The sequence below is a fragment of the Falco rusticolus genome, chromosome 11 (genome assembly GCF_015220075.1).
Source record: "Falco rusticolus isolate bFalRus1 chromosome 11, bFalRus1.pri, whole genome shotgun sequence".
Lineage (NCBI taxonomy): Eukaryota > Metazoa > Chordata > Aves > Falconiformes > Falconidae > Falco > Falco rusticolus.
Window position 1 is genome coordinate 18,498,035 of NC_051197.1, and position 25,444 is coordinate 18,523,478.

Below are 25,444 nucleotides of genomic sequence, written 5' to 3' on the forward strand. Positions count from 1 at the left end.
TCCCTGGGCTGAGGGGCACAGCCTGCCTCACCAGGGTCTTCACCATGGGCTGGGGGGGAACCTCTGCTCTAGTGCCTGGAGCACCTCCTGTCCCTCCTGCACTGGCTCTGGTGTCTGCAGAGCTGGTGCCTTCACATATTCTCACTCCTCTCTCTGGCTGGTGTGCCGTTTTTCTCCCTTTCTTAAATACTTTCTCACAGAGATGCTACCACCAATGCTGATGGGCTCGGCCTCGGCCAGCGGTGGGTCTGTCTCGGAGCCGGCTGGCACTGGCTCCATTGGACATGGGGGAAGCTTCTGGCAGCTTCTCAGAGAAGCCACCCCTGTAGCCCCCCCACTACCAAACCTTGCCACGCAAACCCAATACAGCACCTAAATCCAAACCCAGCCTTGACTGCTGAAGGATGGGGAGCTCTCACCAGCCATTCAGGGACTGACCCAAGACCAGGACACTAGCCAAGTGTCCAGCACTAGATAGCCAGGATTGACACTTTCAGCCTGTTAAGGTAGGGAGGATGTCTGAAGCCTGGAAGGCAACAGCAAAATAAGCATCTACTGCTTCAACGGAGAAAAAGGCTACAGATGTGTCCACTGTAAACCTGGCTGCTATGATAGCAGGTACTTTTGTGTGACATACCTGCCACTTTCAGTTTCCAAGGTAGTCCAGGCCACCATACAACTTCCACAGCCCAGCACACGTTAGAGCAGGAGTGACGGGAATGCAGGGCATCCCTCTGTTCTCCCCACCCTTTATGAAATTCTGTGCCAGCTGCTGCATATTGCAGGGAATTACCGAAACCTGTGGGCTGCTGATTTTGTTTGCTGTTGGCAGTGGAGAGGGCTGCTCACATACTCCTGGCGCATTTCTGCATCTAAATCTGAAATCACAGTTTAATTTCCTAAGAATTTAATGTTATCCTATTTGTAATTTACTCGTAATTGGGCTGAGATTCTTACCTCCAGTATGTTTTTACCAGTTTTTAATAGATATCCCTGTTTCGTTTTGCTCAAAGAAGCTAACCAGCTGCTTGTTCATAAAAATTGTTCAAGCAAATGCTCAATTTTCTAAATACTTCTATGGTTTCAGAAAGGCTGTCAGGAAAAAAAAAAAGAAAAAGAAAACAAAGAAAAAAAGTAAGAAAAGCCAGTAATCTGCTTTTATGCAGACAAAACAGAAAGAGCACAAAATGTTTACTTCCCCAGCTGGATTCATGCCAGGTAAGGTAACTCGTGAGGTGAGAATTCAGCTCCCAACAGCAGCCTCAGCTCCGGAGTCCTGGGCTGGTACCAACTCTGTAACTTGGGATTTTTGTTCTGTGTAATTCCTCTTCCAAAATCACTCTAAAATCAAAAAATTTCCTCCTCCTCCTCCCACCACTTAGGTACAGATAGCTACTGTGGCCATATAAAATAAATCACAAATCAGGCCATTAGCTATGCTTTTAAGAATATTAAGCAGTACTCTGTCTGTGTTCACAGGGATCTAGCTTATAGGATTTTCCCCCAAAAAGCTTCATCACTGGTAGTCAGTGGTAAAATAAAGTCCTAAAGAACAATGGAGATGAAAAATGAGGAAGAAAAAGCAAATGTGGATATAAGCAAAAACTGAGGAAAGGGAAAACAAACCAAGCTAGGAATGAAGATAATGAAAACGGTCAGGTTAGCAGCCCAGTGAGACGCAGCTAAGTACTGTCCCCAGATGGGAACCCAGGCCTGAGGGCACAGAAATGAGTTTGGGATCCTGGAAGAACACTCGCATTCTGGGTCAGGGTCTTTAGTCGTTTATTAGCACTCACGGTCAGCTGCAGCCAGAGAACACTGGGTTTAGTAGTGGAGGTTATTTCAGTGAGAAGAGAACATTATAAAATGCTGCATACCAAATAGTAAAGAGGAGATATTTTTTTGGAGGCAGGGAATGGTAGTCCCTACACGGACAGAACCTGGAAAATTCAGATTTCTGTACAAGGTTGTGAGTGAGGCCAGATGTGGGAAGAGGAGCTCATGTTCCTTCATGACTGGACCAAGCGTCTATGGATTTATATACAGCACTTAAAAAGCATCAGTAAATGTACTCCAGACGGCAAAGGGAATGGGTATGGCTGACGTTCAACACAAGAAATCAGATTTAAAGCCTCTTTTCCCTGTCACTGCCTATTTCTTTAACGGTTTGGGGTTAAAACTTATTCCTTGACTGTTCAGCTAAGGATAATATTTGCCCTAACCTCCTCTGTGCCAGGAGCCCAACCGCACCCCCGAAGATTTGGAGGCACAGCAAACACAGCCATCAGCTGGATTTCGGGGACTACAAAACAAGTGTCAACCTCAGGCTTACGCTGTCTTCTCCTGTTTGCAGTTTCTGTTTCAACCTATGGGGTTTTTGTCTGTTTGTTTGTTTTTAAAAGATTGTTTCCACTGCTTCTTTATCCAAATAAGGCTATTTTCTTTCTCCTGCTTCCACACAATTGGTTTTTTTTTTCAGGGAAGAGACAGATGAAAGAACTATTTCTTGTCAGCAAGACTTGTACCTGGGTGACACACAGTGCCTTATTCGGTTAGAACACAGGTTAATGGTGTTAGCTTGCATTCTGCTTTATCAGTCACTTCTTTTCTGAAGCCATTTCAAAGAGCACAATGGGATTCGAAGCTTCAGCATTTGTTGCTGCAGCAGTGAGGATGGATTTGGATGAGTTTCACAGAGAGCTACAAACATGATTCACAGCTACTGCTGGCTTGAAGACACATAATCAAATGTTTAAACATGAAGTTTCACATTTCCAACAAACAGATTTTTTACTAGCGGTAGATTATGTTTGGGAACATGCACCATAAACATCACGTAAACATGTTTCATGTTGCAGGTCTCTGACACAAAAGTACAGAGATTATCATCACCTGGTATGTAAAGCTCAGAGCTTACAAGTTGAAAGTGTACTTATAAGTGAAAATATAGCACAGACAGAAAGCCCACCAGTGTTGCGATTTATACAACATGTATGGTACAAGCACTTTGGATCTGTAAGAAGGCTCTAGGGCTCTCTTCGTTCCCCCACTGGACAGCAAGAGCTGTAATTCTGAGGCCTGTGGGCTCACAGTCACCAAGGATGCTATTTGTTGGGTTTTAATTGTAACAAAAGGAGCGTGCAGAGCCTGCACAAGAAAGGTCTTTCAGCTTTTGTAACAAACTTTGCCTCCACCTAGAGAAGCGCACCCCAACAGGGGTGCAGTTAATCCATTTTTTATTTCTAGCCAAAATAACAGCATGTTAGCCTTCAGGCAAGATGGGCACACCACCTCCATAACCAGCACCACCCCACACAGCCCCCCCTCCCCGTGCTGGCACCCTGGCACTGCCCGCACTTGAGCTAAGGCAGCCAGAATGGCTCCCAAAGGGAAAGCGCTGCAGCCACTCGCAGCTACTTGGACCACAAGGTTCTTCCACCTGATGCATGTGAGTGCCACCACGTTTTATGAGAAAGCTGTTTGCTGACATGTTCAAATCTTAATAGGCGAATAGGGTGCTGAAGTCAGAGGGCTGCCTCGTTTCGCTTTTTCAAATACAATTTTATCAGCCTATAGTGCAACTAGAAATGAGAACGAGCAGCGCTGGAGTATCAGCCCTAGTAGGACAGTGTGGAGGGAACCCCCACTCCAGCCCTTGTTTAAAAAACCAACCAACCACCCCAACGCTCTTCTACGCTGAATTTTATTATCTCTTCATTTTTGTTCTTACAGCATGTGTGTGTGACTGCTTGCGGCATGGCAATGAATCCTTTCGTGCTGCAGCAGGAGACTGTGGGGAATTTGTTGTGGAGTGCCAGGCAGACTGGGTTTTCCAGAATACTCTGGGTCCAAGTATGTGTGGAAGCCACCGCACGGCGAGCATTGTAGGGAAAAACTGCTTCTAACTGGGAAAGAAGGCATCAGCAAAATGAGACTGTGCAAAGCAAGAAGCGGGAGGATGTGTGCTAATGAGAGCTGCTGTTATTTGTGATTCGGATCCAGATTTGGGCCCCTGGCTCTGGTGATGTTCCCTTCGCCACCAACCCTTGGTCTCCAATACTGGGATGTAACCACCCTCTCCTTGCCTCACCTCTGCATTTTCAGGCGGCTACAGCCAGCAAAGCCACCCTGTCTTGCCACACACCCACGTTAGGGTGGAAGTCCCCCAGTTAAGTGACACACGCTGTGTGGCTCACCTCCGAACAACGGGAAGAACACCAAGAAGCCTGTGGTGTTAAAAAGGAACATTTTATTGCAAGAGATTACAGACCTGGCACTACGGCCAAATGTTTCCATTACATCAAAATTGCTACCCATGTATCAGGCAACAGCACCTACAAAGCATGGTGGATTCAAATATCTGAAATCATAATGCAGTTGGCTTTTTTAAGTACGTACCACCCTAAAAAGATTTTTTTAAAAAAACAAAGTCAAAACTATAAACCCCTTTTTTTTATTTTAATATGAAACTGGTGTTTAAGTATCCAGGCCATTAACTACTGTGATAAAAAGTGGAAGTCTGTTGACCACGGTGCTCAACTAAACAGGCTTTGTTCACAGCCCTCACATGGAGTTAGAAGAAAGTACTTGTTATTTGCTGTTAATTTTTCCACATTTGCGCAACAAACTTATATCTTCTGTAGGTTTTCAGAATCTGGTAGATTTAATGAATAACACTTCTTTAAAGCACTAGTGACATGCAGGCAATCCAGCCCCACAACCGGCCCAGACAAAGCACTGGAGTCAAAACACTTTTGCAGGAACCGACCTCGCCACCCCCATCCTGTGGCGCTGACCTTTGGGAAACTTTGGGTGGATGCACCTCTCTGAGCCCTAATTCACCACTCGCGTTCCTCCTGTGAGCCACTTACCTCAAAGACCTTGGTGATCTCCCTGAGTGTGGCTGAAAAGGTAGAACTTTGAACCGGCACACAGCTCAAACACAGCCTGGCCCAGGGCACAAGCCCCAGCCGTTAAGTCGCCCATCTCTGGCACGTTAGGTGCCCGCTCTCCTTCCCCAGTAGCTAGCGTTACCTACTGTCTGGCCTGTGCTTCCTCTCCCCTTGAGAAGAGCCAGCAGCTCATCTCCTGACGCCACCGGCCGGGTGAGGCAAGCCCTGGGGAGGTCTGAGCTGATCTGCAGGCAGAGCTGGACCACCTCGGCTTGCGGGAGCAGCCCGCCTAATACAAGTCACACAATCCACACGAAGCAGTATATGGCAAACAGAAGCAAATGCCCAGGGATCTTTGTGAGCCAACATTTGTTATCCACTTGCCTCCATCTCCTATTTTCCATGCATACAGCCTGAACATGCTACCACTGGGCAGTGGCTACCACAGGCACTTTAAAATCGCCTTTTGGAGATCCTGCAGAAACATCATTTCAAGGAATGCAAACAGAGTTTTAATTTTTTAAGATGATTTGGAAGTATCACTGGAGCTAAGGGATATAGGCCATCTTACAAAATGTGGGAGGTGGGGTCTTCTATGATTTCCAGGTTTCTCTAAGCATTCTCAAAATTTTGTCATAATTTTCCAGAGGCTGCTACTTAAAGAGACCTTTACCAGACACTAGAGTAACTCCAGAAACACATAAGATTATGATAATGAACCAAAATCAACCAAATAAAAATCACTACGCTAGCCTTTACCCCACAGCAATCTAGCCAACGTGAACAGACTAACACTCGTGTTTATACGTGCAGTTCTGGAAGCCCAGCTCTTCAGCACAGACTGCCACACTGCCTCTCAAGCCACACATCTCAAAACATGAGATTCATATAATATAGAGATTTAATTAACTCTGTTCTATCATCAGATTATTTAGAATCTCTGTCACTCTGGAAAGGGGAATTTGTATCTCCTTGCAGGCAGTGACAGAAGATCTGTATTTCCAAACAACAGAAACCAAGAAAATGAAGAGCCCCATTTGAGGACTGGAGGCTAAAGAAAGCTTAAGGGTAGTCAGTTTTGTTTTAAGAAGATCATTCAGTCTGTATCAACCATATATGCAATTAACTTAATATATACAGAAATTGTAGAACTCTTCTGGTTATTTCAAACTATATTGCCAAGGATCTGATGCAAGCAGGGTACACAGCTCCAGCGCACCCACTCAGAAAGCCTGCCACTGCAAACTGCTGCTCCTGATCAAAAGAATCTCATTTTGGAAAATAATCAGGCCTTGAGCTAGCTCCCTGCTCTGCAGACACAACCTTGCATTTTAGTGTTACACAAAGCAGCTCACTATTGGGGTTTAATGAATTAAATAGAATTAACTAGTTTTTATTATTATTATGAACCTAATAGAGTTTTTTTGCTAATGCAGAATTCTGCATGGTATGGCTTCACCTCACAAGCTTTCTTAACAATACTAGATAAATATCATTTGCACTCAATTGATTTTTTCATCTGTTAAACAGCCACAAAATACGGTGCTCTTACAAGCACCCTTTTTGGTGAGAAAGGTAAACAAGCACTCTATTAAAGCATTATAAACATTCAAGGTGATCTGATCACTTCCCTCTATTCCGTTTCCACACATTGCTGCTACTCTTCCATTTTCACAGCATATAAACCCCCCCCACAATCATCCACAAATTTAGAAATTCGTTAGTCTGCATACATATAATTTGTCTGCAATACACTTCAACATCCCAGTTACCTTTCCTAAAATCTCTAAAGTATTTTTTTCTCCAGCCTTTAAATGAACTGATACAGCTTTCCCAGTTAAAAAAAAAAAAGGGAATAAATTTTGTCAATAAAGCTGAAGTTATCTGTAGCAACGTGTACAGTAAAACACCCAATATCACTCATTTAATGATAGCCTTGACAGAGCGAGGATGGCTTTGTCTCAGGACTGTCCTGTACAGCTGTGCATTTCTAACCCACCTATTTTTACCAGACCGTTAACAAGCCTTGTGTGTTACCTCTGAACCATGCACATACAGGAAGACAGACATTTATTCATATTTTCCACCAATCAAATGTAATGTGTCTGTGAACAAGTCAGTTTATTGCAAGTAAATGTACTTTTACTTAAGATCATGAGAAGATTCTAATCTCAAGCAAGACAAATCAATTTCACAAACTTAATTCACACAATGCAAATAAATGCTTCACATTATAGACATTTAGATTTTATTTAAACCTTTTTATTTAGAGATTTTTCTGGTAAGGAGATATACCATAGGAAAGCAATTTCACTGGCAGTGAGGTATGTATATACTCTACCAAAATACTCCTCTTGTTTTAACTGCTTTTAACTTTATTTACATATAAAGAAAATATCAATGCATATCCTTGGCTTAACTACAGTATCGGTTACCCTATATGAGTAAAATGAAATGTTACTTGCATACAAAATTGATTTGTAGAGGAATCTAATTTGATTTAAACAAAAATCATGTTCTGAAAACAGTTTAAATGAACAAACACAATTCAGCATGACCAAGACACCTGCACCATATTTCCATCCTCACAGCACATTTATTTCAGTAATTCTGTAAGTAGGTCCTTAGCATGAGCATAGTGTTACAGTTTTCATACATATAATCACATCCAAAACAAGCTCTAAAATTTAAGTTGTAAACATTCTCTTCATATGTAGAAACATTTCAATCTGTGTTCAAATTTTCTAAAATGATCAATCTTTTAAACAGAATTATAAATGAAAAGTCTACTCTAACCGTGTAGTGAGCAATGCTTATTAGTACATTTCTACAGTGTTAAATAAAATAGTAGAGAGGCAAACTTCTGTAAGCAAGTCAGACTTTAAGTAAATCATCATAAAGAAACAAACTTGTTAACAAAAAGATGCTTTGTAATAAAGATAGTTGGATTGAATCTACTATGATACAAAAACTTAAGGGTAAATACCATCTTTGTTGACAAGTAGGAGGTAGCATGGATGCACCACTTTATTGTCAGTGAGAAATGCAACTGAAGTAAAGAATATTTCCTTACCACAAATTTCCAGTATTATGTACATATTTCTCTTAGAAATTTGTTTAAACAAGTTTCCCTCCACTTTTTAGTACAAAAAGCCTCATGTGATTTAAAAAAAACACGTACACACCTAGATAGAAGAGTACTAATTGCCCTATTTGAATGAAACAGTCTCTTGAACTATGAAGTACATGATATTTAATGCCCTAAGTTGAGTAAATTGTATTAGCAGTTCTTGGTATTATACAAAACACTACATACATACAAACAAAATATAATAATATCTTATTTTACTATGTAATTCTTTTTGGAATAAACAGAGCCTTGATTTGGGTAACACTGAAGAGAACATGGTTTCTTTGCTTTATTAAAATCTGTCTTTTAAGTACCCATGTGCAACAATTTAAAAATGGCTGCCATACATGTAATGGTCTTGTATTGATAGTGAACACAGTAACTGACAAAAACATAATAAACCTTAAAAACACATCTTCCACCCTATATAAAATATAAAGACTACTTACTGTAACTGTTAAGTATTCAATTTAGTTTGATGTTACTGTAATCCACTTCCTCTATTTTTCTGTCTTTAGCATTTATAAACATAATTTAGTGTAGCAATTTATTTTAAAAAATGACAAAGTATTTCAAATTTACATCCAATTAAAATTTAAAACGTTTCCTTGTTCTATGATGCTGCTTCTGCCATCAGTAAAGAAAATGAAGTTTCAGTAATTGAAGCAGGCTTTTTAAGTAGTGATGTGACTTCAACCATGCCAGCTCCAGTCCGTGGAAGATTTGCGTTGACAATGTGTCGCTGCAAGTGCTTTATCCAGTCTTCTTGAACAGACAAAGGTCCTCGAAAGACCAGACCACAAAACCTATGCAAATATTAAAATTATTCCATCAAGATATATCTAGCTTTACTGTAAAATTATAACATAAAAGACATTGAGTGGGAAGTCCTGATTTTCTTTTAAAGTTTGTTTTTACGTATTTTAGCTGAAAACCTTAGTAACTGAGTTCATTTATATTATATTATAGGAAACGTCAGCATGAAAAAACTGCATTTTTTTTTTTTTACATTCTTACTTTTTCTTTTTACATTTCTTACATTTTTAACGCTGCAATAATAATCTGTTGTTCTTATGTAAGGTTTATTTTGAAGGAGAGAATATTACTCAGACATGACCAGTAAGATTTTAGTTAGAGAAAACAGCTGGCAACCTAATATCCAAATATGACTGATTCAAGTTCTTTTGTTCAAATTAATGAAAATAGGCAATTGCTTCCCCCCTCTTATTACTCAATTTAATCACAAACATTCACAGGATACAGTCTCAGGATTAAAATTAGCAAGCCTTTAGGAATGTGTTCTTTCAATTAAAATAAGCCTATGTACCTGCATCTGAGTATGTAAACTTCGTCAGCACTATGAGGTAAAGGCAGCATTTTTTTCTTGCTTCCGGATCTTGACCTTGACTTCTTTTGCTTACAGTCTAAAGCTAAGAAGAGAAATTTCCATATGTGAAAGTGATACTTCAACGAGTGTTAACTAAACAGAGATATTTAGTAAGCATCCCCTATAGCAGTAGTGAAAAGACATCTACCTCCTTGTTATTCTACATGTAATTATAATGTAAATCCAAAACAATTACAGCATGCTCTAAGAAACTTACTGGCAAAACACATGAAGCTATTTTTTTAGTTTAGCACAGTGCTTGCTCTTTAGAAGACTAGATAACTGACATTCAGCATTAAACTGTTGTTTTAGTATCAGCAAGGACCTACTAACCTATTGCAGAATTATATAAAAGCAAAGCACCACTGGAAACTCCCTTTCATGTATAAAACGCCGTCAAAATCTTGGAATTTGTTCAGTAGTTCAAGTACCATTATAAGACGACTCATGTTCAACCAAGTTACAATTTCACGAAGTTGTAGCTTTCAGCTAATACCATCAAGAATTGCTAGTTTGAATATAACACCTGCCATTTATTTTCAAACATAAAGCAAAAGTTTGTCCTTTTAATTTAAGAATGTCATATGAAGCTTCCCCCCTTACTCCTGCCTGAATTCTAATGCACCTTATAAAAATTATGTATTAATCCTTGGCAGTGGGAGCTTGTATTTGGACAATAAATGGGGATGGCAAGGCCACTTTTTAAATTCAGTCTAGCATTTGAAACTATGTATGAAAATGTGTATGAACAAGAAACACATAGCAAATGTGTTCAGTTAGCACTGAGGTCCATACCTCCCATAAACAGGTGTAATAGGAATCTGTAACAAAACCTGGAGATTCTAGGAGCCAGAGCTGGGGAATGAGGGGATTAAGCGAAGTTAATATTGTTATGATGAATACAGCTGATAAAGCTCAAGAAAAAAACAGTAAGTTTGGGATTGCTTGAACTGAGAAGTATTTCTAGCTTTACTCTACTCCAAAACACAAGACACCAACGCTAAAACTCCACAGAACCTGAAAGACAGTAATAAGTGGTATACTTGATACCAAAAAGGCATAACACTATGCTACTGAAGCAACTTGGCAGTAACATCTTAAAAAATTGTTACACTTGTCTGACTCCTGTAATATAAAACAGAAGAATAAACCTCTTAGTATTCTGAAGCATAAGACATCATCTGGTGAGGCAAAACATGCTGATTTAAAGAACACACAGTCTTGATTGCATCCTTCATTTTTCTCACATCGTCCAGATGAGCACCTCTCATGCTCTTACCCTGTAGCCAAACTTTTAAGTTGTAGGTACACGAGACATTTCCCAGTTCCATCCCCAGCTTTAAAGATTCCTACAGTATATCTAGAAAAATTAGAATGACTTTTTGATGTTTGAAGGTACCCGAGAACTAATCATAAAAATAGAAAGCAGATACCAACCTAAAGAGAATTCCTTCAGACCCTGGGTCAAACCATCATTAGGAAGATGAGGCTCAACAGCATTTTTTCTGACAGCAACAATGAAAGCAGTCTGGATATAAAGGCAGTAACCCAAGGTGGTGGGGGGGAGAGAGACAGAAATGGCCAAGATAACTTCTGGAAAAGTGAATAGGTAAGGGGTTCTTAATGCTTTATGGTCTCATCAAAAGCATATTCCTCATATAATCAGGAAGAAAAAACCTGCTAACCATCTTTCAGGCTGTAGCAACTACCGAGTAGTACAAATATTTTACATACCGCAACATCAGTAACAACATCACCACAAATGTAAGCAGATAAAATACTGAAACCCAGAACCCATTCTCTGAAGAGAACTATTTGCATGAGCTGTGGCTTATGTGAAGCAGTTATTACAGCAAAAGCTTTGCCATTGCTGATTTTGCAGAACATCATGGGAAGGAGGGAAACAGAAGTCAGTATTATCTGAATGCAGACATATCCACGAGTTGCAGCTGATGTCAGTTAGTTGATGTCAGTTGAGATGAGAGAAAAAAAAAAAAGCAGTAGACCACAGTTTCCTCCTCCCAGAGAAGCCTACATGCATTTGAAACAAGAACAGGCTTATTTCTTTCATGTTGGCAAACTTAAGACATCCATTCCCCTCAAGAAATTAGATTCTACTCACATACATCCCAAGCATTTCAGAGATCTTTCACTTTCTAACTAGACCTGAACTGGTCCTCTGCAACAGAGTTCCTGAAACCTAATGGCTTTTTGTGCCTGTGTGTCATCTTCTAAAAACCCTCTGAACTACTGTGCAGTCAAATAGACAGCAACACAGAAACTGCCATATGCACCAGGAGGGGTAGTTTCTACTTCCCTGAAAGGTACCTTTTCCAAGAACAATGAGAACACAAGGAAAACAAAAGAATGGACATCTTCCCCGAGCCGTTTATGAGAGGCTCTAGATAAAGAAACTACAAAACAAAGAACAGAAAATACCACAGTAAAAGACGTCAAGAAAAAAAATTCAGATCACTCAATGCATTCTCAGAGTAGCTTAACTAAGACTGGAAGCCGATTTGCCCAAGCAAGATGCTGTTGCAAGGGGTATTTTTTGTTCCCTTTGTCTTTTGATCTGGTGAACATATTCCTTCACATTTTAATGGGGCACAAAGCAGCACAAGTACATTTTCAAGTTACTCCAATGGAGCAGGAATGTAAGTGGAGAAAGAGCAATATCTGGGTAAAGCTGATGGAAAACCGTAATTCATAAACGAGTTATCAGATACATGTACCGGTAACTGTCACAATTTCATTTTTGTCTATCCAGAGAGCAACACATTTAAATGAAGTCACATGCATACACCGAAGTACTCTTTTCATATGATGCTTACAAGTGCTTGCAAGCATTAAATCAGTCACACCACTGCCCCACCCGTAAGAAAGCATAGCCATGTTCTGACAAAACTTAGTTACTGCTCTTCTGATGCCTTTACTGTAACAAAGCATGACCTCCTCAGCAGGTATGTTTTTAGCACTTCCCAGACGAGACCAAGCATAATTTAGCTCTAGTAAGCTGCATGGAAATCGCAACAAATTGCCAGAGAGAAGCAGGAACTACCTACCATTAGCGCTTGCTTTGTGGCTATCACAGCTCCCAGACTACCACCCTGCATTTCCTGTAAAGGCCCAACTCTTTTTGGAAGAAGCCTCCTTCCTTCAAGTTTGGCCACCTGGTGTTTCCTAATTGCTATTCCAAAAACATTTAGTAAACAACCAATTATACCACTTCATCAAACTTCTGATACAGCATGACAGAGAAAGAACCCATCTAAACCAAAAGACAAACAAACTTTGGAGAAGTCTCCTTGAGGCACTCAAGTTCAACTTCAGAGCCCACTACTTAGAAAAATACATGCTAGGTAAAAAGGCAGATATAAAAGCCTTCTTTACCTCCATGACCGCTTCCATGAAGCAGATGGAGACAGGAGGCTGAAATGTGCATGCCTAAGAGAACATGAATTAGAAAAGTCACCATTAGAGGTCCTTCATGCCATTAATTTTGAACCTCACACCAAATGTCAAGTACATCTATGCTACTTTGCACGCTCTGTCTTGATGTCCCCCAACATAGAATACTTCTCATTTCAGGAAGACCAAAGCTAGGTCTTTATTCAGACTTCATTATGTTTGTCATAGTGAATGTAAGCTAACGCAAGTTGAATAATTGAATGCACAAATGGATCTAATTAACCATTTATAAACACCACCCAGTAAAAAATAATGAATTATCTTTCTTGCATATTTATTCACTAGTTTCTCAAATTCTATCACTTGCTATCTATCCTCATCATTACTGCACAGTAAAATGCATTAAAAAACCCTCCAGTAATTTGCTCCCTGAAGGATTTTATAGGACACTAAAAATTAGCTCATTGTGCCAGCTGATCAGTTATAACTGTAACAGCACAGAATAAAGACACACAAAGCCCGCAGATCTGATTTCTGCTGTAGCTGTATATGCTTCCACAGTAAACTTCCCAAAGCTACAATTTTGGCAAAGCAGTATTAGAAATTATTTGGAAGCATAGCAGCTGCATGAACTGCTACTTCAGCCATACCACTGGCTCAAAGGCCAGACTCCTTGCTCTGTATTTTATTGTTCTGTCTCGAATTTCTGAAAAATCAGGCTCCATTACATAAGCAAAGACCAAAGAAAAAAGTGGTGATTCCCGGAAGATGACAGCCAGTAAGAAGAGACTGAGTATGTGAAAAGAGTGAACAAAGAAAAGATGTAAAAAGCCAAGGTGCAAAAGAGTATTAAGAGACTTTGGGGGCAGGGGGAAGTGAAGCCTGGAGAGAAGAAAAGGAAGGAAGCTGAATACACAACTGTGCCAAGAAGAGTAAGATGCATTTTGAAGATTTTGCATAGGTCTCTCTAATGCTTTAAAGATAATCCGAAGAAACAAGCAAGTTTGCCACATGCTCTGAGAAACACTTACACGTTGCTATTCATCAAAATAAGTATAGAAGGAAAGTCGCATCTACTCAGGATGAGCAATTAAATCATTACATTGGTCAAAATTGGACTGCATAACAAAACAAAAAAAATTAATGTTCCAGTCAGACCTCTGAAGACCATCACACAAGCACTAACACAAAAGCCAGTCACTATCAAAATGAACCTAGACAGGCGTTTGCTATACAGTGGATCCATACAGCATAACTATAGGCACAAATTAAGTTTAATAAACACTAACCTTGAACAGCCAACAGCCTAGAAAGTTTCACTTCTAGGATCTTGAGTCTATTCTCAAAATTTACCATTGTGCTTAACTACGTCTATTATTACTGCTAAAACTGTTCAAGGTGCATTTGAAAAACAAAACAAAAAAAGGGTGAGATTTGATCAAATTACTGACTCTGAAGAAGCAGGGCATCTGATAGAAAAGCAATACGATAATAGTATCAAAAACACGCAGACAACTGAAAAACTGAGCAGAAGACTAGTATGTAAGCTAACCTAACACTAGGAAAGGTCTCACTTTGGTGACATGCAGACATTACTATGTTTCTCTTACTAAACAGTAATGCCTAGATAGCTCCCACAGTTGGCAAATAATTACAGAAATTACAGCATTCATGTTTACACATAACTATTTAATTGCAGCAAGAAACTGAGACAAATATTGAGCCAATATGATTTCTTTTCAGTAGTTATGTTTACTTTAGAAGATAAAAGAAAGGCTTTGTGAAAACAAGAAGAACATGTATAAAACTATCTTCATTGTCTCCACACAGGATCCAGGCTGATGCCAAACTGAAGACATCTCAAAATTGCCCTGAACTGCAACCATTTTTTAGTAAGAAAAATGAGTTCTCCTCAAGAGTGACACTCATAGAGAAGTTTAAAACTAGCGAGTGCTACTGAAATTTTGGAATAAAACTTACAAAGCCGAATATCAAATAAAACCGCTGTTTAAAAGCGTATTTTTTGGTCCACAAGCCTTGCATTGAGCTTGCTTGAACAAAAAGTAAATTGGGCAAAGTTTACAATCTTTGCAGTTACAACAGTTTTAATGGTAATGACTAAGTTAATACAAATATACATTGGTTGCACAATGTTGTATAGCTAAAAGTTCAGCCTCTCTAAGTCATCAGTTTCAGTGAAAGGCCTTTATCGACATGGGACAGGCTATTCGTCTGGCTCAGCTCCAGCTTCTGAGATCAAAAGACATTTTTGTTTAAAGTTTTGTTCCTAACCCTTTTTATAAGCTTTGTTTCTAACCTAATTTTAAATAAACTTCTAGGTCCAATGATACAAGACTCCAGAGTTTTCTTTCAGTTCTTTTAAAGAAAGTGGCAACTGTTCTGATGAGTATGCTACTGCTTCACTAGCAAAATACATTTCTTAAAGAAAATAATTAAAAATCCCTGAAAGCACCTTCACAAGCTACCCTCACTTTTCCCATTTAGCAAAAGGGAGGCTGAGGTACAAGGAGCTTGTCCAGGATCCAATCTGTGTACTATCCTGTTTGCCACAGTGTCTCCTCCACTGAATTATTGTTAAGATTTCAGCATGCAATTTAAATATGTAGCTACTGAAAAATATTTCACCAGTAGGTATATAAGCAAAGTAACTTACCACAGGGCTATTATCAAATCACAGCAGTGGTAAATGAAGTCCGCTATCATCACCTTTCTACTGTGTAAATATGAAAACTTTCAGAATCACTAACTGAAGGCATACACTCCTACACATTGGATATTATTGCATCTGCTGACTTCCTTCTAAATCTACTTTGTTATAGCATTAACTTAGTATAACGTAAGACCTGGCAGCCACAGGCCCAGTTTGTAAAAGTATTTCTTTTAGCCTTCTGCAGAGAAAGCCTGAAACTCAGTTTGTCATTCTTATCATAAGGAATTACATCTGCAGATTAAAAAAAGGATTATGCGGTTTTCTAAAGCATTATGTAGGAGTCTGCGCTTGTTGACACAGAAAACTGATGGTTGCTCTTGTTAATTATTGAATATTCCAGACTTCATATCTCCAGATTTTCCTCATTGTATTTCATTTCTGCTCCCCTATTTGCTGTTGATCATATGAAACTCCACTAATTTCAGCAATAATCCAAGTAAACTCAGAAATTGCTTACAGCCAAGCAAACTGCAAGTGTCTGGAAATAAGTCGAAATATGGAATATTATAGGAATTTCAAAATGAAGTATGTTTTCATAAAAAACATTAATAGCAGTGCCAAATGCTGTACTACACTCACTCCATGTCAGACCAGGTAGTTTCTGGGTTGTGAGCCAAACAAGAATATGCTGTTAGAAATACACAAACTGTAAAATTACTTGCTTTTCCTGTTTTAACTATAGTATTCTTAGTAATTATATGCACTGGATCGTAAAAATTACTTGTTGGTTCATTGTGTGGATTTTTTTTTTTTTGGGGGGGGGGTTCCCCCTCCTCTAATTTTTGAGGTACTTTTAAACACTTCATTAGAAGGTCAACTAGCTGGTTTGGAAGCTGTGATATTGTAGAATGAATTTAAGCAACCACCTCTTAGTTTTGCTTACATACCTTAAGTGTTGGATCCAAAATAAATAAGAATGAAAATCAGACATGAGAGTGGACAACAGCAACATACCTTTTCTTAAAAGTTGCTGAAGTTTTATGGCAAATAAATTGTTTACCAGCAGAAGCTTCATTATTATTTTGAATTAACATATGCTTTTGTCCAGTCTGATGAGGAAAATGTATCATAGACAGACTTGCTTTTACATCTGTAACAAAACATACCTGTCCCAGTCAAAAGTCCAGCACTCTTCTTTCGTGCATAAGCGCGTAAGTGGTTGGACAGGCTAACAGCACTTGTAAACGTCGTATTGCAATGCACACACGTTCTAAGCTTCACAGGCATACCTATCATTCAAAAGAAAACTATAATCCAGTTCTCTCTTCAAAAAATGAAATTCTCAAAGCGTTGTAAAAAGTTTTCTGCAATAAAGATGGTTTAAAATATATTCACTGCATTGACGCAATTGTTTAGTATATTAGAAGGATCCAAGTTAACCGTTATTAGTTTTCCATGTAGTGCTTTAAGCCAAACCATGTTATTTGGAAAAGAACAGAAAGGAGGCAACTTGAGCCCATTAGGCTACTCTGTGTTTAATACCTGCTATCAAGTTCCTACAGATCTCCACATTATGAAGCTCTAATCCCAAATTCAACCCTGCAATTTGAACAGCACAATTCTGTTGAGAAATTTCAGAGCTTGCAACATTTCCAATAAAGAGAATTTTAAAAGTCTAGTCGAGAAAGCAGTAATTGAAAGTGTTTTACCCATAAGACTGAAGAGCTCAATACTAAATTAGGCTGCTGTTGAAGGCTCAGAGAAAAAGGTGGTAAAACACACCACTGAACAGCTGTTAGACAAAACATTTTGTTCAGTGTGTTTTCTGTTCATTACACAATTAATAATGAAAGATAACGATTTGAAGTTTTTTGCCAAAATCTTTGTGCTAAATAAATGATCAAGAAAGCAACATGCTATTTATCACAGGAAAACAGTGAAACAATACTGACCTCCTCACTTACCAGACAAAGAAAACCATTATAACTTATCCCCTACTCAACTCTACCATAATGTTTCTCCCTTTATTTTACCAAAGACATATTGTTTTGGTCAACTAACCAAGTTCTCTACTAATAAATTATTAGAAGAATAAATAAAAAAGCTAAAACTACTCAGCTGGAAAGCCTGTATTTGCAGGAAGGAAAGAATGCTATTCTCCAGCAGCCCACAGAAGACATGCTGTTTTTTCAGGCAAGTTACAGAAGAAGAACACCTGGTTGGTAAAAACCTTTTTAAAAACTAAATCCAGAACTAGGAATATTTGCCTTTTTAGGGAAAACAGAAGAATTTCAACTTGATGTTAAATATTTTCGTATTAACTCAACTGGCACAGTGCGTTAGTTGTCAAATTCTGTTACCTCAGCCACAGATAAAGGCCCCATTTGTAATTGTTAGTACTATGCAAGCATATGTTTATTTTTACCTGGTTGTTTATCACAACCAAAGAGGTGCTACCTAGTATTCAGTGGTAAATATTAAACAAAGTAATACACAGTGTCAGGTTTGGCAAGCTATTCCTTTAGCATTGTTTTTCAAATCATTATGCCTGTCAGAGATATACTTCCTTCATTAAGCAATCTCCCATCTTAAAGGACAACCACAGACGTCCAGAAGACATTAAATGTAATTCTGTTCCACCTCTACTATGTCATTTTAAACGTCATCAATCTTAAGAAATTGACTAGCACACTTTTGTAGTCCCCTAAAAGAACTTCTGAGCACATCAGACTATTGGTTTTTTTATTTGTTTAACTGAAGACAAGAATATAGGTGAAAAAGTACTAGGCACTGCCAGTTTTACTAACCTGCACTGGGTAATGACAAGAAAACCAAGAGAACCAAAAAGTCAGGAGTATAAAAATAAGATCCTGCTCCTCGATCTAAAGCATGCTGCAGCATTATAAGGTGGTGCCCAAACAAGAAACAGGTAAATGCAAGCTCTACATACACATTAAAAAGGATGTTGTTAAGAATTCCCCAAGACTAGAAATAACGACAAGTAGGTCTAAAAACATCACTCTAAAAACCTGCTCCATTAGTATACAGAGTATCTAGGAAGTTGCCTATAGAATTGTTTAGTTAGCACAATTCTCAATGGAGGGGCACTCTGTCCGTATCGGTCAGGGGCTATGCATTAGAAACCTGCTGGCTACAACTGTATTCCAACAAAGCTTGAACCAGCACAGGTCTTCACTCAGGATAGACAGGCCCTAAAGAAAGCATGTTTCTCACAGCAGCCGCAATTTCGAAACAAACAATAATTAATCTATGTTGTAAGAGTACATCTGCCTAAAACCATCCAAATTAGTTGACAGTGATTCACCAATTTGGAATATTATGCATTTATAATGGTATCAACAGTTCTGTTAGTTTGAGCAAATGTTGCTTTGCACAAACCTCAAAGATTTAAATGAAGTAGCTCCCAAACCAGCTGTTTCAATGCCCAGAAACAGGGTTACAAGCCCAAACATTTCAGAACTGTTAGTCTACCAAAGATGCACAGACACTTCAACTTGTTATTGCAGGATGTGTCATCTTCCTTACTGAGGCTCATTTGGAGTCCGCTTTGAATTTGTATGCCCAGCCACATGCAGAACAGGAACTACGTTCCACGCAAAAACCCCTCAGTGGTGCTAAGGGTTTTTTTCACTTCAGGAAAAACATATCAGAAAAATTTGCTGTGCTACCTCTTGCAGTCAGTGTCCTCTGGAAATGAAACAAGAATGAAATGAACAGAATCCCAAACAAAATACTCTGCACTTGTACGTTTTCTACGAATTAAAGGACTCTTTGGAAATGTTGTCAAGACAGGTAGAAACATCTTCTTACCTGACTGCATAGTCAAGTCCATTTTTTGTGGCTGATACATCAATGGACTGTCTTCATTTAATGGAAGAACACATTTCTGAACAAACCTCTTTCTTGCAGTTTGATTATGAATCTTTTGTGGAGAAATATCAGGATTTCTTTCTTCTCCTAACCTCTTATTTTTCAGGAGTTCTATCAGTGTAAGTGACTGATTTTTTTTTTCATCATGTAGTACTGCTTTTGTTTCATCACATTCATTTAGGAAATTCAGCCCTTCTTCCTCCGATGCAGACACAGATGTATCTTCAGTCTTTAGGCCATTATGGTATGCTTCAAGAGGTATAACATTCTGAGATAAAAAGTCATCATTTGATGCAAATTTCTGAGCAACAAACGGTCTGGGAATAATGCGGCGACTGTTCAAAGCCTTTAGGATTTTTTCATACTTCTCTTCATTTTGCATCATCTCATTCAGAACACAGATCGGAGACTTGTGTGCGTCCCACTTGGTTTTACCAAGCCTTTTCAGGTGTCCTCGCACATGATTAGACAATCCAATTTTAGTATCAAACCAGCCTCCACAGAGCTGACATGTATGCTCAGAAGTTGTTTCAGATTTCTCGATCGCTACAAAGAAAACAATTACCATTTTTTTTTTACAATTATCCACAGTCAAACATTACCATAGAAAATCACAAGGGTAAGAGAGGATTTATAACAAGATAAAGCTAGTTGTTTAGCGCTCAATAAATCCCTTTGTCCCCTTTATACACAAATTAATAATAAAACCCCCAAAACCAAACAACAAACCCAAACCAACTTACCTTTTCTAACACGTTTAACAGGCGTTCCTGTTCCAGTTCTTTTAAAATGTTGCATTTTGTCACTTGTTGCTATCTGTTCTGGTGAAACAACATGACGGGCTTCATAGCTCAGTCCGGCTCTGTGAAGATGTCCTCTGACATGATTGGACAGTCCAACACCTGTTTCGAAGGTTGCTGGACAGTACGGACAGGACTTCTTTTCAAGCGACAAATCCGTCCAGTGGAAAACTGAATTATGCTTTGGCAATGCCGATCCTACATTTTCTAAATTCTGAGGATCATGCAAATCATGCAGGAAGTTACTACCCTCAGCATCTTCATAATACTCAAAATAAAAGCCATCATTCTGCTCATAACTAAGTGAAGATTTATCACCAGCTTCATGATCTTCCATTTTACCTTTGAATATGGGGAATAGGTTTACATGCTCCTGATTAATATCACTGTAAGATTCATCCTCCACAGACTGTGTAGTGTAATCACATAGTTCAACATTATCCCATGAACTGTCATCCTCCGTTTCATAGCTGTCTTTTTTTTCAGCAGAGTTAAGTTTCTGTAAAACAACAACAGTCATTTTATGCAGAAAATCTGGATAGCAATCCAAATCATCTCCTGTAACAGAGCCTTCCCTCTTGGATTCTTTAACCACTCTTTTTACAGCTACATGCCTACGATCTTTACAGCCTTCTGCCCTTTTGCAACCAAGATTATTTGAATCCATGACAAAATAATTATTACAGGGACTACTTGATGAAGAAAATAAATGTAAAGAACTGACAGAGTTGGACTCTTCCTTTTTTAAATGCAAAGGATAAGAGTCACTAGATTTTTTAATCATCCTGTAGTTTTCGTATTTGTGTCTATATAAATAATTACTGCTCGTTTTGACACTAGCTTTCTGCTTTGCTGCTTGATGAAAATATTTAGGTTTCTGGTCAATGCTATTTCTAATCAAAAAGGTCTTGTTTGTAGAATTTAGATTGCACACACTTACAGATGACTGTGAAACGCTTTTCCGAGCCTTCTGTATCCTGTAGGGTCTCTTGTGAAGTTTTGCGAAGCTAGTGGACTGTGAAGCAGAGCCAAATGATCTTTTTACATCCTGTTTTAAAACAGAGTTCTTTGGAAAAGTAGAAGATTGTTTGATCAACTGTTTTGTCCTGCTACCAAAATCTAAAGATTCTTCTATTATGCTTCCTTTTCTTTTTTCTAGTCTAAGATGGCTACCAAAGGGATCAATGCACGATGCTGGGTGCAAATATTCCATGTGTTTTTTTAAAATGCTTCTAGCTGAAGTAGTAAATGGACACATCTTACACACATACGTTGATGATTTTTTTGAGGATCCCAAATATGGATCTTTCAAGGATGCCTTTTTCTGTGTTTTCCTCTGGGACATATCGCTACCGATAATGGAACATTTGACTACTGCTCCATGAGCGATCCCTCGATGGCATTCCAGTTCATTTTCTGTCACAGCCATGAAATTGCATTCCTCACAGCAATAATATCTTTTATCTTTTTCATGGGTCTTTGCATGCTGCACAAACGTTTTGGGACAATTGGTACCAAATACACACTGTGGGCACTGTAACCGTGCGCTCCTACCCTCATCCTGAAGTTCTTTCAGCTCACGGATTTCTTCCATCAGTTTCTGCCTTCTTTCCTGGTGAATTATCATATGTTTAAGAAGTGAATTACGATCTCGAAATGTCCTTCCACATTCCCTACATGCATAGGGCCTGGGGACATTGAGATGTCGGAAATGACTGTTCCCATCTAAATGGTACATCATATGCCTATGCAGATGTTTCTTCTCCCTAAAATTCACATTGCACTTTGTACAGGGATAAAATGATGGTTCATCAGTACTGAAAGTAGATGGCGATTCAGAATCATTCTGTTCACATTTGTTTTTTAAAGTATTGGAAAGAAAAGTGCTAGTGTGAACAGGAGAAGTATCTTCTGCACAGTTACTAGTGGGACTATAAATGAGCTGCTGGATAGCATCAACAGCTTCAAGCTCTTCATCTGTGGATTCAGGCTTTACTTTACTCAATGAATATTTCTGCGGTTCTACTATTTGTAACTCCTCATTCTGCTCTAAGAAGTCAACATCTAATAGTTTCGATTTACTAGGAATACAACTGGTATGACCAAAACAGTCTTCAGTATAGCGTGTTATTTTACTAACATCCATTTTCCTTTTTCGCTTTTTTTCTAAGCCTACTTTACAGTGAATAGGAGACTTCTCCATTGTTTCTTCATTTGTCATAAGAAACTGTATAAACTCTTTTTGTGGATCCCAGCTGGGATCACAACCCGATGTGAAACCACCTGTACCTGAGGAAATGTCTGTTAATGTATCAACACAGTCGTCTTTTACTAGCAGATTTTTATCATCCTCACAAACTTCTACTTGGCCTACTAAAGTGCTATCTACACTATTTCCTACTGATTTCTGTGAATCACAACCAATTGAAGCAGAGGTAGGTAGATTTTTAATGGAATGAGTCAGGTTCTTAGCATGTGCTACATCAGGTAACAAAAATAAAACTTGGTGCTGATTTGATTTCTGTGTTGCACTCTTTGCAGGCAGCTGAAGATCATGAACCACTGTCAAAGTTGAGCAGGAATCTGTGTGATGACCTACAGGCTGTCCAGTGGTTAATGAAACACTGCCTTTATTCATAATGGAAGTCTTAGTTGAGGTGGAGTGTGAAACTGGTCCATTAACAGCAGTTCCTCTAGACAAGATAAAGTTTTCGCTAGAAACAGTAGGAGCACCAGCGTGTATAAATAGAGAAGTCTGGCCTCCGCTTAAGGCTTTTTCAGATCTATCCCTTGATAACTCCTCAGGCAGAGTCAATGTACTGTTCTTCTGAAACGACGTGTCGCTCTCTTGTGGTTTAGGAATGCCACCTTCTTCCTCAGATATGAAATTATCACCACATAGGATTTCTTCTTCTTCTTTAGCACCAGTGACTTCAGTATTTATCTCTAAATCATCCATATTGCTGGTCTGTCCATTAAGTACATTTACACTAAAAAACAAACAAGAAAAGAATCAGGCAATCACAGAAATAAATAATGGCAATTTTAATTTACATTTTCTTCAGGATCACTCTTCTTCACACTGTAACTTAAAAATATGGTTTGAACTTGTTAAAAATGTATTGTTTTTATTTAGAATATTCAACATGTTAAAAATTAAGCAATGAAGCAATTAAAAAAACATATGTTTTTGCTGTGCTACGTTAATAACCATACAGCAAACCCGTCACTGCCCAGTATCCCAGACCAAAAAAGCCTAAACACCAACACGCAAGCAAGGCACGGGAAATGAGACTGTCAAAACCTGTGCAAATACATTCCACATGTACATTAACATAAACAAAGTTTATCTTTAGTTGTTTTCTAGAAGCAAAACAAGTTAGGAGTAAAGGCTACTCAGATATCTGCTAACCATTTTCATGATTTAAAAAAAAACCAGACATAGCAAAGGATCAAACTCACTGAAGCAATAAAATGTCTTCCCATTCCCTTCTTAAAAAAGGATTCTCTTTCCTTTAAGATCCTGCTGATGCTATAAGGCCATATTAAATGATCAGCAAATAAAACAGCATCTTCTCAAAGGTGGGGAAACCCCCACAATTCGAAAGAAACACTGAATTAGCATTTACCTACCAGAGGAAATCACAGTGTTGAATCCAGAGCATGACAATAATAGTATCTACTAGTACAGAGAACTACTACGTACTCATTCTCTCTGGGAGGCCTTGTGCGTATGTATCTCTTTCCACAAGCAACTTTCATTCATACACGGTACAATCTACCCAATGCTTAGTGAGCACAAAGGAGTTGCCTACACAGTAAAATCAGTGTGTAATAAATATGAGTGTGAACTTAAGCCTACCCTGGCATTCACCTCTTATACGGGTCCTCAGAACGCAGTAAGCATAAGGCATTAAACCACCCATCTAGGAGCCAGAAACATCTATCTAGGTTTTACAGAAATCACATATTTTACCCTTAAAGAGCACTATTTGCTTTGATCTTTTGAGGGATTTGATTCCTGCCATCACATACTTAAGTTTCAGCTACTAATTAACATTTTGAATAGAGCTCAGGTAAAAGGAGTCATTACTTTTGAATGACTCTTTGAATTAAGATGTTATAACTCACAACTAATATCCATGGCTCCCTGCAACAGTCCTTCACCGAAATCAAGGAAGACCACTCTTGACATCCTTTTTTCCTAAGGAGAGAAAACAACCCGGTTAAATGACACCACTTTGACCTTTATACGTCACACTCTAAAATGAGTCCAGCATTTCTATTAGTTTTTCAATTCAACATTATGGTACGCTATCCACATGATCCACATAGCTACAACTCCATGGAAATTCTCTGTATTGTGCTTGTCTTGTTTCAGATCAGCAAAAGGGCAAAACAAATACTTTAACTTCCTTTGAGTTTGTAAAAAACAAACCTTAATGTAACAGGACTTATTTACTATTTTGAAGATAAAAGTAATTATATTTGAAGAGAAATATAATAAAAAATGTCACTAAAAATGTTTCCTTTGCTACCTAATCATTGATCTAGCTAGTTTATAAACACAACAACACTCATATCAGATGCATAATAAATGCTTAAAGTGTATGAAATATTTCATTGTATTATTTATCTATAACATACCCTTATGTGAATGTTCTACTCAACACCCCAGTTTCTCACCTTAAGAGTTTTGCATTTCTTTGCTGTTTTGAAATGGGTCATTTTCCACCATAATAAAGACTTCCAATAAGATCACATTCAAAGCTATCACCCTAAAATGGTGATAATGCACCACCCAGCAGGAGTCTTTATGTCACGTACACAAGTTAGAAGTGGACAGTGCAAACATACACTAAGAATCAGTAATGCAAAAGTCAATTAAAAGAAGTGAAACCTCCACGGATGCACAACAGCTCCAACAATTTTACAACTGAATAGTGCAAGCTTCACATAATACCAAGCAGCAAAGTATAAAAATTTTCACAAAAAGTTTAGAAGACATTTAGTAAGTCAATTTTGCCTGAAAGTCGTGCATTTTCCTCATTTTATTACTGCAGAGGTAGGCAAACGTATGCTCAGTCAATTTGAGAACCTAGATTAGCTTTTCTCAACAGGAAGCAACATTGCTAACGAAGTGGCAAATTCAGTGTTAATGAGTGGCTTCACTGCTACCACCTCTGAGGTAAAACCTTCCATGTTCCAAGTTCCACCCATCTGTTCTGGTGTGAGGGGTTCAGAGGAAGAACAGACGCTTCC

At 38.6% G+C, this 25,444-nt stretch overlaps 1 protein-coding gene across 12 annotated transcripts in view; it reads right to left on the bottom strand.

The window, feature by feature from the left end:
• Positions 1-4,229: 4,229 nt before the first annotated feature.
• The window catches only part of ZNF644 (zinc finger protein 644), an 81,009-nt gene continuing 59,794 nt past the window's right edge, over positions 4,230-25,444 (bottom strand). For 7 of the 12 annotated variants that reach the window (XM_037404468.1, XM_037404466.1, XM_037404465.1 and 4 more), the window contains 5 exons: positions 24,314-24,386; positions 20,126-23,172; positions 19,323-19,928; positions 9,350-9,452; positions 4,230-8,828 (listed from right to left, as the gene is read on the bottom strand). In XM_037404468.1, coding sequence (XP_037260365.1) covers positions 8,636-8,828; positions 9,350-9,452; positions 19,323-19,928; positions 20,126-23,141 — 3,918 coding nt within the window. In that variant the 5' untranslated portion in view covers positions 23,142-23,172; positions 24,314-24,386 and the 3' untranslated portion in view covers positions 4,230-8,635. The other 5 variants (XM_037404471.1, XM_037404472.1, XR_005106772.1 and 2 more) reach the window with 5 other exon arrangements.